The sequence below is a fragment of the Geotrypetes seraphini genome, chromosome 1 (assembly GCF_902459505.1).
Source record: "Geotrypetes seraphini chromosome 1, aGeoSer1.1, whole genome shotgun sequence".
Lineage (NCBI taxonomy): Eukaryota > Metazoa > Chordata > Amphibia > Gymnophiona > Dermophiidae > Geotrypetes > Geotrypetes seraphini.
In genome coordinates, this window is record NC_047084.1 from 48876450 (window position 1) to 48891140 (window position 14691).

The 14691-nt window shown below is 38.2% G+C and overlaps 1 protein-coding gene across 10 annotated transcripts in view; it reads left to right on the forward strand.

Annotated features, from left to right (window-relative positions):
* The window catches only part of MIER3 (MIER family member 3), a 146025-nt gene that overhangs the window by 86985 nt on the left and 44349 nt on the right, over positions 1-14691 (forward strand). For all 10 annotated transcript variants that reach the window (XM_033930962.1, XM_033930953.1, XM_033930991.1 and 7 more), the window contains one exon: positions 2762-2913. In XM_033930962.1, coding sequence (XP_033786853.1) covers positions 2762-2913 — 152 coding nt within the window. The remainder of the gene's footprint in view (positions 1-2761; positions 2914-14691) is intronic.

The window sequence follows — 14691 nt, forward strand, 5'->3', positions numbered from 1 at the left end:
AGCCATAGAAGGAAGTGGACTGAGATCACGCTGACCCGTGCTCTCTATTTCAAATATCTCGTTTACAGAAACAATTACATGATTTTATATAACTACCAGCTCATCAATATTTGCCTTAACTAGGTAAGTAGAAGAAAACTATGTTCTCATACACAGATGTGTTTTTCTTTCTAAACCGTCTAAACAACTACTGGAAGAAAAATATGTTTTCCAGAAACCCTTTCATTTGCTAAACAATACATTTCGCAACCACATGGTATAGTCACATGATTTCCCCTAACTCAAGCGACAAATATGTCAGTGTGACTTTTAGCTTATTTGCAGGGGCCTGCTATGTTTTGGCTCAAGCATCTTCTTTCAGACATTAAACCATAATATTTTGTTCTATGAAGAAAAAATATGTACTCTGCGAATTCTGTTTATACTTTGCTGTCTGTGAAGGATTTCTATTCAGCTATAATATTAGTGTCTTTCAGAACCCTAAGTGTATCTAATACATATATTGGTTATGGGGGCCATATTCTGCATAATACAATTATCCTCATCAGTGCTACCTCACAAGTGCACATCTTCCTGCCCGTTGTCGTCATGCGAGAGCATGTTCTCGTTTTTCCATGGAGCAGAAAAGTTACATCTTTATGAACTCCCCTCAGTTCACATCTATTCTCCTTCACTCATAAGTTTAGTGGTAATTGCTGTTGTTTTGTCCAGTGTTCATATGAGGCCATTGCCTTTTCCCCCTTAGTGTCCTAAATAGATTTTTCATCGTTTATAAATTTCCTTTATTTTGCCATAGTTTACTAGGCCCTCTTTAGGCCTCGAGTTCTCAGTTGGGGTAAATTTGACAAAATTAAGTTTGAATTCAGTTAGTCTTTCTTTCCTGAGATGTCCCAAAAAAAACCTCCCATGAGTTTTAAAATATGCTCCCAGTGCTCCAGGACTGTGTCCCTCATGTGCCCTCATAACTGCCTCATAACTGGTGCCTACGGCCCTATAATAATCCTCCTTATAAACTCTGCCTGCGATAAGGAGGTTGTGAGAAGCAGAGTGAATGAATTAATGGCACTGAAAAGTCCAATACATCAATTTTGGGATCAGTCCCAGTGTCTCTCAGACCTGCATCAGACACTAGGGTTGCTTTGACATCAAGGAGTCCATCTTCTTTGATATCGAGGATCAGTAGTGGCCACTGGGATCGAGCATTATCAAATTCCACTCGGAGAACAAGGAAGGATTTGTCTTTGTCCTCATTGATGCCAAGGGACTTAAGCATTATATTTCAGATAGAGGCCAAGAAGCATTAACATTGGTCCTCCTCAAAGCACAGCATCAAAGACACCAAAGCATTAAAGTCCTTGATACCAAAGAAGTGTCTTTACTTTGAAGTTTGCTCACTCTCCAGTGACTCAGAGTGATATAACAGCCTCTTTTTTTTAATCCAGAACCCAGGCCATTGATTCAACTATGAGATAAATCATTACATCAGATGAGTTCCCCCCCCCTTTTTTTTTTTAACTGATGACTCTCCTTAAGGAGTGGATCCAGGCTGTTTTCCAGGAGGAAATAGAGTGCCTTCTGGCTCAACATGATGAACAGGCATCACGTTGGACCCAATGGTCTCAGTCTGTTCTAGAGACCATACTCTGCCTATTATTACACATTCATCAGTGCTGGTGCCCTGCATGGTGTCTGAGTTAATGGACATTGAGATGGAGTCATCCATTCCCTCTGAGAAGCAAGCTTCTTCCCCATTCCTTGGTGTCCCCACCCAGGCTCCGACCAACTAGTCAGCAGACTGAAGCAGGTACAAACACAAGCATCCAGAGAGGAGTATTTCTGTGTCTGATTCAGATTGCTTCTGGATGTCTGAGGGGGCACCAGAGGGTCTGTCGGAAGAAGGAGGAGCCCCTTGTTCTTCCTTCCTTCAGATCTTTCCCCTATGAAAGGAAAAATCTCCGTAGGAAGAGCTCTTTACTGATTTTTTTTTTCAAGGAGATGGTAGTCTATTCTATTTGATTTAGAAATTTTATTATTTGACATCCTTGATTTTGATTTACCTTCAATGAATGCTGTGATATGAATGCTGAGAATCCTCAGGAATGTGCAGATAAAGCAGTGGGAGATCTCTGCCCCCCAGTACCACTTGTACACAAGAAAGCCAACTCTCAAAATTGGGCACATTCAGACCTCCCTCCCCCGGGATTCAGACCCCTCCCCCTGAGACAGTTATGAGGCTGCTGTCCGTGCTGCCAGAGGCAGTTATTCTGGATATTAGCAGGTGGTCATAATAACGTAACTTGACCCTATAATAAGACTAACCAATAAAATAATAGCAGAAAGAAAGAGGCAACTTGCCATTGTGTATCTAGCACAGCTGTAATATCTGTATAGAAATTGTTCCAACAAGGAAAAGTAAGTTTGGATTTGTCTTACAGAACAGGAAGTAAGAACATTTTCCTTTATTGATGAATTTAATATAATCAGCTCCATAGCTGCTTGTGTTGAAATTCTGGGACATAGTTTTCTAGTACTGTAAGGAGGAACTTCATCTTTTAAAAATAAAATTTGGTCTGTAATTAGAGGCACAGGACTTTGCAGTAAGTTATTATGTGTGTGGTGTATTAGCACTGCAGTGTTTGACATTACGTGCCCTTAGGTTGTATTTCGCCTTGGCTGCTGATTGCTCTGAAAAATGCATCTTCTGGTATATCTCTGTGTAGAAAATTTTCTTACCTTAAAGATTTTGCCATTTTTCTTACAGAATGTGAGGATGAAAGCCAGTTACTTTGGAGTCCTGATATACTTCCAGAGCAAAAAGTTAGACAATTCCTGTTTGAAACAGCTCTGCAAGCGACAAATGAAAAGGTGTCTACTAGAACTTCTGAAGGAGTACACACAAAGGACAATGAACAAGTAAGTTTTGCATCTTTTATTTTGAGAGGAGTCTCTCATTCTATCAGGGGGTGCTTCTGTGTTGGGATTTGGATGGAGTTATGGTTCCTGGCAAATGAATGTTGCTGCAGCATCTGCATTAGACCTGAAAGAGAAATTAGACAGACTCTCCCAGTGACTTAGTGGTAGGAGTACCTGGGCTTAATTCCTAGCTCAGTTGTTAGTTTTGCTTGTTCATCTGGAGATGCTAAAAAGCCGTGTTTCTCAACTTCTTCCCCCTTTCCATGGTCTGACATCTCTCTCCTTCCCCCCCCCCAGTGGTCCGACATCTCTCTCGCCTCTCCTCCCTTCCCCAAGAGGTCCGACGTCTCTCTTGTCCCTCCTCCCTTCCCCCCAGAGGTCCGACATCTCTATTCGCCTCTCCTTCCGTCACCCTTCTCCGGATCTGATAAAACATAAGAATAGCCTTACTGGGTCAGATCAATAGTCCATCAAGGCCAGTAGCCCGTTCTCACGGTGGCCAATCCAGGTCACTAGTACCTGGGCAAAACCCAAGGTGTAGCAATATTCCATGCTACCGATAACAGGGCAAGCAGTGGCTTCCCCCATGTCTTCCTCAATAACAGACTATGGACTTTTCTTCCAGGAAGTTGTCCAAACCTTTCTTAAAACCAGCTACGCTAACCACTCTTACCACATCCTCTGGCAATGCATTCCAGAGCTTAACCATTCTCTGAGTGAAAAAATATTTCCTCCAATTGGTTTTAAAAAATATTTCCCTGTAACTTCATCGAGTGTCCCCTAGTCTTTGTAATTTTTGATGGAGTGAAAAAATTGATCCACTTGTACCTGTTCTCCTCCACTCAGGATTTTACAGACTTCAATCATATCTCCCCTCAGCTGTCTCTTCCAAGCTGAAGAGCCCTAACCGTTTTAGTCTTTCCTCATACTAGAGGAGTTATATCCCCTTTACCATCTTGGTTGCTCTTCTTTGAACCTTTTCTAGTGCCACTATATCTTTCTTGAGATAAGGAGACCAGAATTGAACGCAATACTCCAAATGAGGTCGCACCATAGAGTGATAAAATGTCATTATAACATTCTTAGTCTTGTTAACCATCCCTTATTTAATAATTCCCAGCTTCCTGTTTGCTTTTTTGGCTGCCGCCGCACATTGGGCAGAAGGTTTCATCGTATTGTCTACAATGATACCCATATCCTTTTCTTGGGCGCTAACCCCCAAGTTGGACCCTAGCATCCGGTAATTGTGATTCAGGTTATTCTTCCCAACGTGCATCACTTTGCATTTGTCCACATTAAATTTCATCTGCCATTTGGACACCCAGTCTTCCAATTTCCTAAGGTTCTCCAGCAATTTTTCACAATTCGCATGCGTTTTAACAACTTTGAACAGTTTAGTGTCATCTGCACATTTAATCACCTCACTCCTCGTTCTAATTTCCAGATCATTTATAAATAAGTTAAATAGCACAGACCCCTACGGCACTCCACTGTTTACTCTCCTCCATTGAGAAAAATGACAATTTAACCCTACCCTCTGTTTTCTTTTTTTTTTTCTTTTTTTTAAATTTTATTTATTGAATTTTTCAATTTTTACAATAGTTGAAATTCAAGTGATATAATTAATTACTATATATCATTGTATCTATCATTAATACAACTTAATTTATAAACAGTATATATTATATATAATCAAAAGTTATACATCCCTCCCCTTTTTCCAATTAATGATTCTAAAAATTATACATGTCCCACCCTTTTTCTATATAAGTATTATAATTGTGCTAAGAAATCTAATCATTAGAATAATTAGTCAATGGTTGCCAAATTTTATTGAAATTATGAATGTTCCCGTGTTGTAATGCTATTACTTTTTCCATTTTGTATATATGACAGACAGAGTTCCACCAGAACGTATAATTTAATTTGGTATAGTCTTTCCAATTCTGAGTTATTTGTTGCATGGCGACTCCTGTCAATATTAATAGTAGTTTATTATTGTTTACTGAGATCGGACTCTGAGTTCTCATTGCAGTTCCAAATAATACAGTGTCATATGAGAGTCCTACATGATTTTCTAGTAATTTGTTAATTTGGGGCCAAATCATATTCCAAAAGGCATTTACACAGGGACAAAAAAAAATTAGATGATCTAACGTCCCTATTTCTATTTTACAATGCCAGCATCTATTGGATCTAGTATTATCTATCTTTTGCAAGCGCGTAGGGGTCCATAACACTCTATGTAATAAAAACATCCATGTTTGACTCATAGATGCTGACTTTGTAGATCTTAATCTCCAGGACCAAAATCGTGGCCATTGAGACGCAGAAATTGTCTGTCCAATCTCAATACTCCAAATATCCCTAAGACCAGTTTTCTTTTTTTTATTTAAAAATCCATATATCAATTTGTACCATTTTGCGGCTTGGTGACCCAAGAAATCCGCCTGGAAACATAAAACCTGCAGACTATATTGAGTATTAAGATTTTTCCATTCAGGGAACCCTACCTGAATGGCCTGCTTCAATTGCATCCATTTAAAATATTGTGATTTATTTAAGCCAAATTTATTTTGCAATTGTGAAAAACTAAGCAGTGAACCTTCTGAAATGACATCATTTAATGTTCGTATACCTGCACTTATCCATTGTTTCCAGACGATCTTAAATCCGCCAATTTTGATCCTGGAGTTTACCCAAATAGATTGATTTAGTGATTTACAAATTGGATCTGGTGATAGGTTATTTATATATCTTAATGTTTTCCAAGTGTCTAATAATATTCTGTTTTCTTTGTATCTTCTGGGCATTGTTATACTAATTAAATGATCTAAATGTAATGGGAACAGGAGCCGCCATTCTAAATATAGCCAATCTGGTACATTCTCCATGAGATCTGGGAGGATCCAATACATACCCTGTCTTAGAATATAGGCTTGATGGTACCTATAAAAATTTGGAAAATTTACCCCTCCCTCCATAATTGGTCTTTGTAAAGATACTAAAGCAATTCTGGGTCTTTTCCCAAACCAAACAAATTTTGTAATAATATTGTTTAATTTTTTATAAAAGGACCCCTGAAAAAATATTGGTATCATACTCATTTGATAACAAACCACAGGCAATATCATCATTTTAATTGTTTGAATTCTTCCCCACCATGAAAGATGTAAAGGATTCCATTGTTCACACATTTCTGTAATTTTTTTCAATAAAAGTTTTTCATTTTCTTTGACTGTATCATCAATTGTATTTTTGATCATAATTCCTAAATATTTTAATCCTTCCTCTTTCCAAATAAATGAATATGAATCAAATAATCCTTTGGTGCAGTGAACATTAATTGGAAGAATTTCTGATTTACTCCAATTAATTTTATATCCAGAGAATTTTCCAAATTCCTCTAGAAGATTAAGTAAATTTGGAATAGTAATCCCCGGTTCTCTCAAATATAATAAGATATCATCTGCATATGCAGAAAGTTTATATTCCCAGTAAGAAAATGGGATTCCCCTTATCTCCTTAGTTTGATTAATTGCAATTAACAAGGGTTCTAGAACAATATCAAAAAGTAAGGGAGACAAAGGACATCCTTGTCTAACTCCCCTTTGCAAATTAAATTTATCTGATAAATTGTTATTTATATATAATCTTGCACCAGGAGAGCTATACAATGTCTGAATCATTTTAATAAAACCGGGTCCTATTCCAAACCATTCTAGAGATTGATACATAAATTTCCATTCTACTCTATCAAATGCTTTTTCTGCATCCAAAGATAGCATAAAAGTTGGATCATTCATATTTTTTGCTAAATTTAAAGAGTGAAATGCTAATCTGGTGTTATGTGATGAGTGTCTTTTAGCAATAAATCCTGTTTGATGTACATCAATAATGAAAGGAAGAGCATTTGCCAATCTTATTGCTAGTACTTTAGAAATTAATTTACCATCTACATTTAATAAGGAAATAGGCCTGTAATTTGAAACCAAGGTAGGATCTTTGTTTGGTTTTGGTAAGACAATAATTAATGAATCAGCCATAGTACCTGATATATTTCCATTATTCATTTGATATTGATACAATTTTAATAGATATGGTAAAATAATGTTTTGAAATGATTTATAAAATTCAACCGTATAACCATCACCACCCGGAGCGGATCCAACTCTAAGAGACTTCAATGCTGATTCTATTTCTTTTAAAGATATAGGTTCTTCTAAACTTCTTTTTATATGATCTGGAACATTTGGTCCAATAAATGAATTTAAAAATTTTTGTCCATCTTGTTCTTTATTTTCATAAGATTCAGAAGAATATAAATCTTTATAAAAATCAAGAAATTGTCTTAAAATGTCTTTATTGTTAGTGTGTGTATTACCTTGTATATCTTTAATTGCAATAATCTTGGATTTTCTTTTTTTTGCTTTAAGGAAATTTGCCAATAATTTTCCAGCTTTATTTGAATTTCCGTAAAATTGAACTTGTCTATTAAATAAATCTTTTCTCACAAATTGAGAAGAAATCTCATTATATTTAACTTTTAATTTTAATAAATCTTGTAATGTTTTATTTTCCCATTTTTCAATTAATTTATTTTCTAATAATTTAATTTGTTTTCCTAATTCAATAAATTGTTTTTTATGTTGTTTATTAATATATGCTGAGTATGAAATAATATTCCCTCTCATTGTTGCTTTAAAAGCGTCCCATAAAATCTCAGCATTAATATTATCTGAATCATTAATTTGAAAAAATTCTTGTATTTTTAATTTAAATTCTTCGAGAAAATTTGAATCCGCTAAAAAAGTATTATTAAATCTCCAAATTGAATTTAAATGTTCAATATCATAATTTTGAAGATTAATCCACACACCAGCATGATCCGAAATTATAATAGGATCTATAACTGCTTTTATCACACGCTGCGCTAGGTTATTAGAAACAAATATATAATCAATTCGTGAAAAGGATTTGTGGACCTGAGAACAAAAAGAAAATTCCTGATCATTAAAATGAAGAATACGCCATATATCTACTAAATCACAAGATTGAATCAAATTATCTAAGCCTAATGATTTCATAATTCTACTTGGTTTTTTATCCAAAATTGGATCCATTACAGCATTGAAATCTCCTGCTACTATTAAATTAGATGTAGCCAGTGGTAAAAGTAATTGTTGAATTTGTTTGAAAAACTCCATTTGATTCGTATTAGGAGCATATAAATTGAATAAATTTATGGTTGTATTTCCCAGATCCATTTCGACATGCACCCATCTACCTAAGGGGTCATAATTTATTAATTTGAAATTCGCATTGCATTTTTTGTTTATCAGAATAGCCACTCCAGCTTTTTTCTTTAAAGCCGGTGCAAATAAACATTTAGAAATCCAACCCCCAGATAATTTTTTAGATTCAGTTTCAGAAAGATGGGTCTCTTGTATGAAGTAGATATCCGCATTTTGATTTTTAAGGAACGATAATATTTTCTTTTTCTTAATAGGATGATTTAAACCATTGACATTCATAGAATAAATTTTTATATCCATCTTATTTATCATTAAATTTTAACCAATATTCTATGATAATATACATGATTAGATCTCAGCACAATTAATATATATTGATTCCCATTCCCACCCTCTATTTTCCCTCCCGACCCTCCCACTATCAATGTTTGTCCTGGAACACACATTGGTTATGCAAAACCTAAATCCCCTCCCCCAGGCAACTAATCATTCATAAAAATATTCTCTAATTCAATACATTTCATATTTCTTTATCCACCTTATTATTCATTTAAACCTTCATTAAATCCCCTTGTATATTATAATTCATATCAAATTTAATTTGATAAATCATATTAATCTTTTCAAGTCTTAGATATAAATAATATATTACCCCTTCAATAAATTAAATATATTTCATATATAGTTCTAATTTCATATATTCAAATTAGATATATCTATTCCTATATATATAATATATATAATAATAAATATTTTAGTAAATCATTTTATATATTTGAAAATCATCATTTATAGTATCGTAATATGTATAGATAAATATTTATATCAAAAAGATTTTATAATTAATACCTATGTTATAATAATTTCCCATTCATTTAACCCAGGGGTCTGCAACCTTTAAGACATAAAGAGCCACTTGGACCCGTTTTCGAAAAGAAAAAAAAACTTGGAGCCGCAAAACCATTATAAAACAAATCTAACACTGCATATATTGTTTCTTATCTTAATGCTATATACAGGATCACTAAATTGAAAATAAAATCATTTTTCCTATCTTTGCTATTTGGTGATTTCATGAGTCTCTGGTTGCACTTTCTTCTTCTGACTGTGCATCCAATCTTTCTTCCTTTCTTTCAGCCTCCTGTATGTTTCCTCTCCTCCAGACCTCATTCTCTCCCCCAACTTTTTCTTTCTGTCTCCCTATTCCCCCTTCTTTCTGTCTCCGTGCCCTCCCCCAAGCCACTCGGTTTGCTGCCACTGCAATCGGGGAACAGCCCCCAAGCCACCGCCGTCCCAAGCTTTCCCTGCAGAAGTGTTGCGCTGACCAGCATTCCGCTCCCTGACGTCAATTCTGACGTAGGAGAGGAAGTTCCGGGCCAACAAGGCATTTCTCCTCATTCCATCCAGCCTGAGCCCCATCTCTCCTTGATCCAGCATTTCCCTTCTGTGTCTGTCAGAATTACCATTCCACCTATTTTCCAGCATCACCCTTCTTTGTGTCCATCTCACCTATATCCCTATCTCACCACTTTTTCAGAATCTTCATTTGTCTCTGTCCTTATCTTTACGCCATGTTCACCATTTGCCCTTTCAATGTCTTTATCTCCCCCCCCCCACTTTTTCAGCATTACTTCTATGTCTCTATTTCACCTCCTCTTCATGTCCCCTCTGTATCTCTATCCTTATTCAGTAGGTCCTGCTTACCCTTTCTCTTCTTTGTGTCACTATCTCCATTTTCAGCTTTCCCCCCTTTTCTTTTGTTACTGCACCCGGTAGCCAGAATCTTTCCACCCTCCCTCCACTCCAGCCCAGCCCAGTATGAAATATTTCCTTTTGTTTCCCTCCCCTCTCTCTTTCTCTCTCTCTTCTCCTCCCTCACCCACGAGTCCTGCATCTGGCCCTCTCCCTTCTACCTGCACCTGGCAACACCCCCCTGCTCCGCGGCTCTCTTCAGCAACTCATCAGCAGCAGTGATCAAGACAAGCTGCCGACATCGAGGCCTTCCCTCTACGAGTCCCGCCTTTGTGGAAAAAGGAAGTTGAAACAAGCGGGACTCGCAGAGGGTAGGCCCCGACGTCAGAAGCTTGTGTCGATCGCTGCTGCTGAGTTGCCGAAGAGAGCCGCGGAGCAGGGGATGTGGCCGGAAGCAGGTAGAAGGGAGAGGGAGATAGGAAGGCTGTAGATCTCCGGAGCATGACACCGTCCCCGGCCAGGATGATTTCTTTTTCAGGCATCTTACAAGTCCAGCGTCGCGGCGGGAAATAGCCATGCTGAGCAGTGAGCTCAGCACTACACAGATGAAAGCCTTGCTTGCTGATTGGTCCGGCGGCACGGCGGACCAATCAGCAAGCAAGGCTTTCATCTGTGTATGTGCTGAGCTCACTGCTCAGCATGGCTATTTCCCGCCGCGACGCTGGACTTGTAAGGTGCCTGAAAAAGAAATCATCCTGGCCGGAGCCGCAGCAAAGGTGGAAAAGAGCCGCATGCGGCTCTGGAGCCGCAGGTTGCCGACCCCCGATTTAACCGAATCCAAAAAAATTTTTCCATTAATATTAGCAGAATTAAATATAGATGTAGTAATTCATATAAATTATAATTGGATAAATCATCTTAATATTTTCAAGTCTTAGATAAAAATAATATATTCTCCCTACAATAAATTTAATATATGTAAAATATAATTCTAATTCCATATATCATATTGTAATAATAACATTTTTAAACATCATCATTTTAAATAACCTAATATGTATAGGAATTAAATATCTATGTTATAATAATTTCCACACTCATTTAATCAAATCTAAAATAATTTTTTTTTTTTTTTCCAATTAATAATAGCAGTATTAAATATATATGCAATAATTCTATAATAGTATTCAATTCAATTATAATGTAAATTTATCATAACATCCAATATATTAATAATAATTGAATCAAAAATTATAAAATATTTTTTTTTTTAAATGGATGGAATAAAATCAAAAATTAATTTAAAGTCATAAAATTCAATATATTGTAATAAAATTTGAATCAAAAATTGTCATTCTTATTTTATCTTGCATTTTCTATATCCTTTCTTCAGATGAAACTTCCATTTTATTCTGATTATATGTAGACATTAGTTCCTCTTCTTTTTTCTTTCTTTATTTCCATCTATTTTCATTAGATAAATTTGCTTTATTCTGCTTTATTATGTAGACATTGGTTCTTCTTGTGTCAAAAATTATTTCAGTTTAGCAGGATCTTGAAAATACATAGATTTATTTCCTGTAGAAATTCTCATTGTAGACGGATAGTAAAGACCATACATGTAACCCTTTTCTTTTAATTGTTGTCTGAATGTAAGGAATTGTTTCCTTATATTTGCAGTATCTTTAGCAAAGTCAGGAACAAAAATCAGTTTAGATCCTTTATAGTTTAGGTTTTTATTTGCTTTTGCCACTTTTAAGATCTCAAATGCTTGTTGGTATCTTAATACTTTGAAGATCAGAGGTCTAGGAGCTGTCTGGTTTGTTTGTTTTCTTGTGGGGATTCTGTGGGCACGTTCTATCTCCAACGGCCATTTAGAATTCAGCTGCAGCAGTTTAGGCAAAAGATTTTCCAAGAACTGTATAGGGTTTTCTCCTTCAATATTTTCAGCTAAGCCAAGGATTCTAATATTCTTTCTTTTTCCTCGATTCTCCATATCAATTAGTTGATTTTTTAAGGCTGTTACATTTTTCTTTTCCTCTTCACACTTTTGTGTGAAAGTTTCCAACTGACAGATTCTCTCCTCCATCACAGACATTCTTTGTCTGTCAGTTTGGATTTCTTGTTTCAGGTTAATCAACTCTTCCTTCACTTCTGATAATTTGTTGGCATTATCAGTCAGCATTATTTTGATTTTAAATAATTCCGCCATGATGTCAGCTTTTTCATTAATTTCATCTGCTTCCAGCGGGATTGGTACGCTGGACGGCGATACAGGGGTTACCTTTGACCTTTTTGCCGACACTCCCGAAGTACAAGGTTTTTCATTTTTTCCTTGCCTTATCGCTGCCATTTCCGCCGTTGATTTTTATTATTTTTAAGTCGGACAAGTAAATAAATAGTTTTATTTTATTCAGTTGTTGCCTGGGACTCAGGAGCTCTGCGGTTAAGCTGCCATATCGTGCGCGTTCCAAGCCACGCCCCCCCTACCCTCTGTTTTCTATCCGAAAACCAATGCCTAATCCACAACTGCACTTTGCCACCTCTCCTTCCTTTCCTTCCACTAGTTCAACTTTTTTCTCTTTGCCTCTTTTATGCCTTACCCATCCATCTCTCCCTCTCTCCTTGCCCCTTCCCTTGAATGTGACATCCCTCTTTCCCACCCCCAGTCCCTCTCCCTAACCCTACTCCCAACTAACATGCTCTCTCCAATGCACCAACTCTTCCTTCCCTCCATCCCATGTCCATTTCTCCCTCTCTTTCCACTCTTCTCCCTCCTGTCCCTAACTTCCCTCCATGCCTAGCATCTTTTCTCTGTGCATCACCGCTCTATTCTTTTCTGCCCCTCCCCCGCTTGCATATCCCCCTGTCTATTCTTTGCTGTCCCCCTGTGGTCTAAATCTCTAGCTCCCTGAGTCTAGTATTCTTCCTCCAATCTAGTCTCTCTCCTCTGCTGCCCTCCCACAGTCCCAAAGCACCTCTTCCTCTTACTTCCCCCACCACTTAAGTCCAGGTGCACTCTCCCTCTCATCTCTCCCCCACCACCCATGTCCAGCAGCACCTCTCCCTCTCATCTCTCCCCACCACCCAAGTCCAGCAGCAACTCTCTTTTCCTCTTCCCTTTCCCACTACTCCAGTTCAGGAGCAGCAGCCCTCCCTTCTTCCTTTGGTCCAGCCGCACCTATCCATCCCCTACCCCCCAGCAGCAGCTTATTGTATGCGTTTATTTCCCTGCACAGCTGCCAACAGCATTAGTGATTCCACCAAGCAGCCTCAAGGCCTTTGCTAGGCCGAACCTACCTCCAACAAAAGAGGAAGATACATCATCGGAGGCCGCCTGGCCTAACAAAGGCCCCCAAGGTTGCCTGACGGAATCTCTAATGCTTCCAACAGCTGTGCAGATGCACAGTGAGCTGCTGCTAGTCTGGGGAGTAGGAGAAGAAAAAATACTGTGGCTGTAGAAGGAGAGTGGGAGACATGATGGCAGTGGTGGCAGCAGCAGAGGAAGGAGGGTGGGAGATTTGTAGCATTGCGTACCCCCTGCCAAAGGTACGCATACCCCCTGGGGTACACGTACCGCATATTGAGAACCTCTGCTAAAGAGTCATAGTCTAGGACTGAAGAATGGGAAGTTCTTTTTATTGTGCATTATTGTGCTCTGAGGAGTGGATTTAGTGCTTAACATTGCAGGGTTTCAAGAGGCTTATGGTGCATGGGCCTCAGGAGTATGTAATTTGGGAGGAGATATAAAACAGGGGAAATATTTTCAGGAAGTTGTGAATGAAGACTGTATGGTACCAGAAAGCAGGCTTGGAGCTCAAAGGAGCAGGAGTAAATTTCTGGTTCAAACATAAATTTAATTCCATGTAACTTTAAAATGCTTGCATTACATTATATTAGTACCATATATATTTGAATATAAGCCAAAATTTTGGGGACCAAAAAATGGTCCAAAATTGGGTTCTCTGCTTATATTCGGGCCAATGCCTACCCGCCCCCCTCCCACACCTTTTGCAGGCCTCCACAGGGCCTTCCGTAAGTTCTGGTGATCCAGCGATGGGCTGGGACATGAGGTATCCTCCCGTCCTGGTTGAATCCAAAACTTCCCGCGGCTACCTAAATTAACCACACCTTCCTCCCACCTCCTTCACGTACCTTTTGGGTCCCTGGTAGCCCATCAGTGCATGGAAGATCGCTCCTGCTCCGTGCACCAGCTGGCTACCAGGGACCTGAAAGGTATGTGGGCGAGGTGAGAGGGAAGTGTGGTTGTCAATTTTGGCAGGCACAGGAGGCAGAAAGGATTCCTCCTGTCCCATCCACCATGAGGCTGCTGAGGAGTCAAGGGGGGCGGGTTTTGTTTTTTTAATTTGCCTGGGACAGGAAATGGGGGATCCCTCATATACCGGCCCACCGGGTCCAGCAGCAGGCCTGGTGGAGGCCAGCAGGGAGGGAGGGGAGGACAGGGTGCAGTGCTTGGCAGGGAGGGAAGGGGCTGGGTGCAGAGCCTGGCAAGGCACTTGATAAGCCCCTGTCATAATAGTCGACCATTTTTCATCCTTGTTACCCTGGGCAAGTCACTTAATTCAAGTTTCAAGTTTTATTGAATTTGATAAATCGCTTATTTCATACTAAGCGAGCAACAGTTTAAAAAAAAGATGCTGTACATAGCTTTAAAAGAGGTACCAAAAAACTTCTGACAGACAATACAGACAAACTAGAAAAACAATGGTAGGGGGTAAAGTAGGTTAAAGTTACATAGTGCATTTCTCGGAAGAGAAGAAAGTGAAAATATGATAGAGGAAAAAACATTAGGATTGGGGGTTAAGAAAAA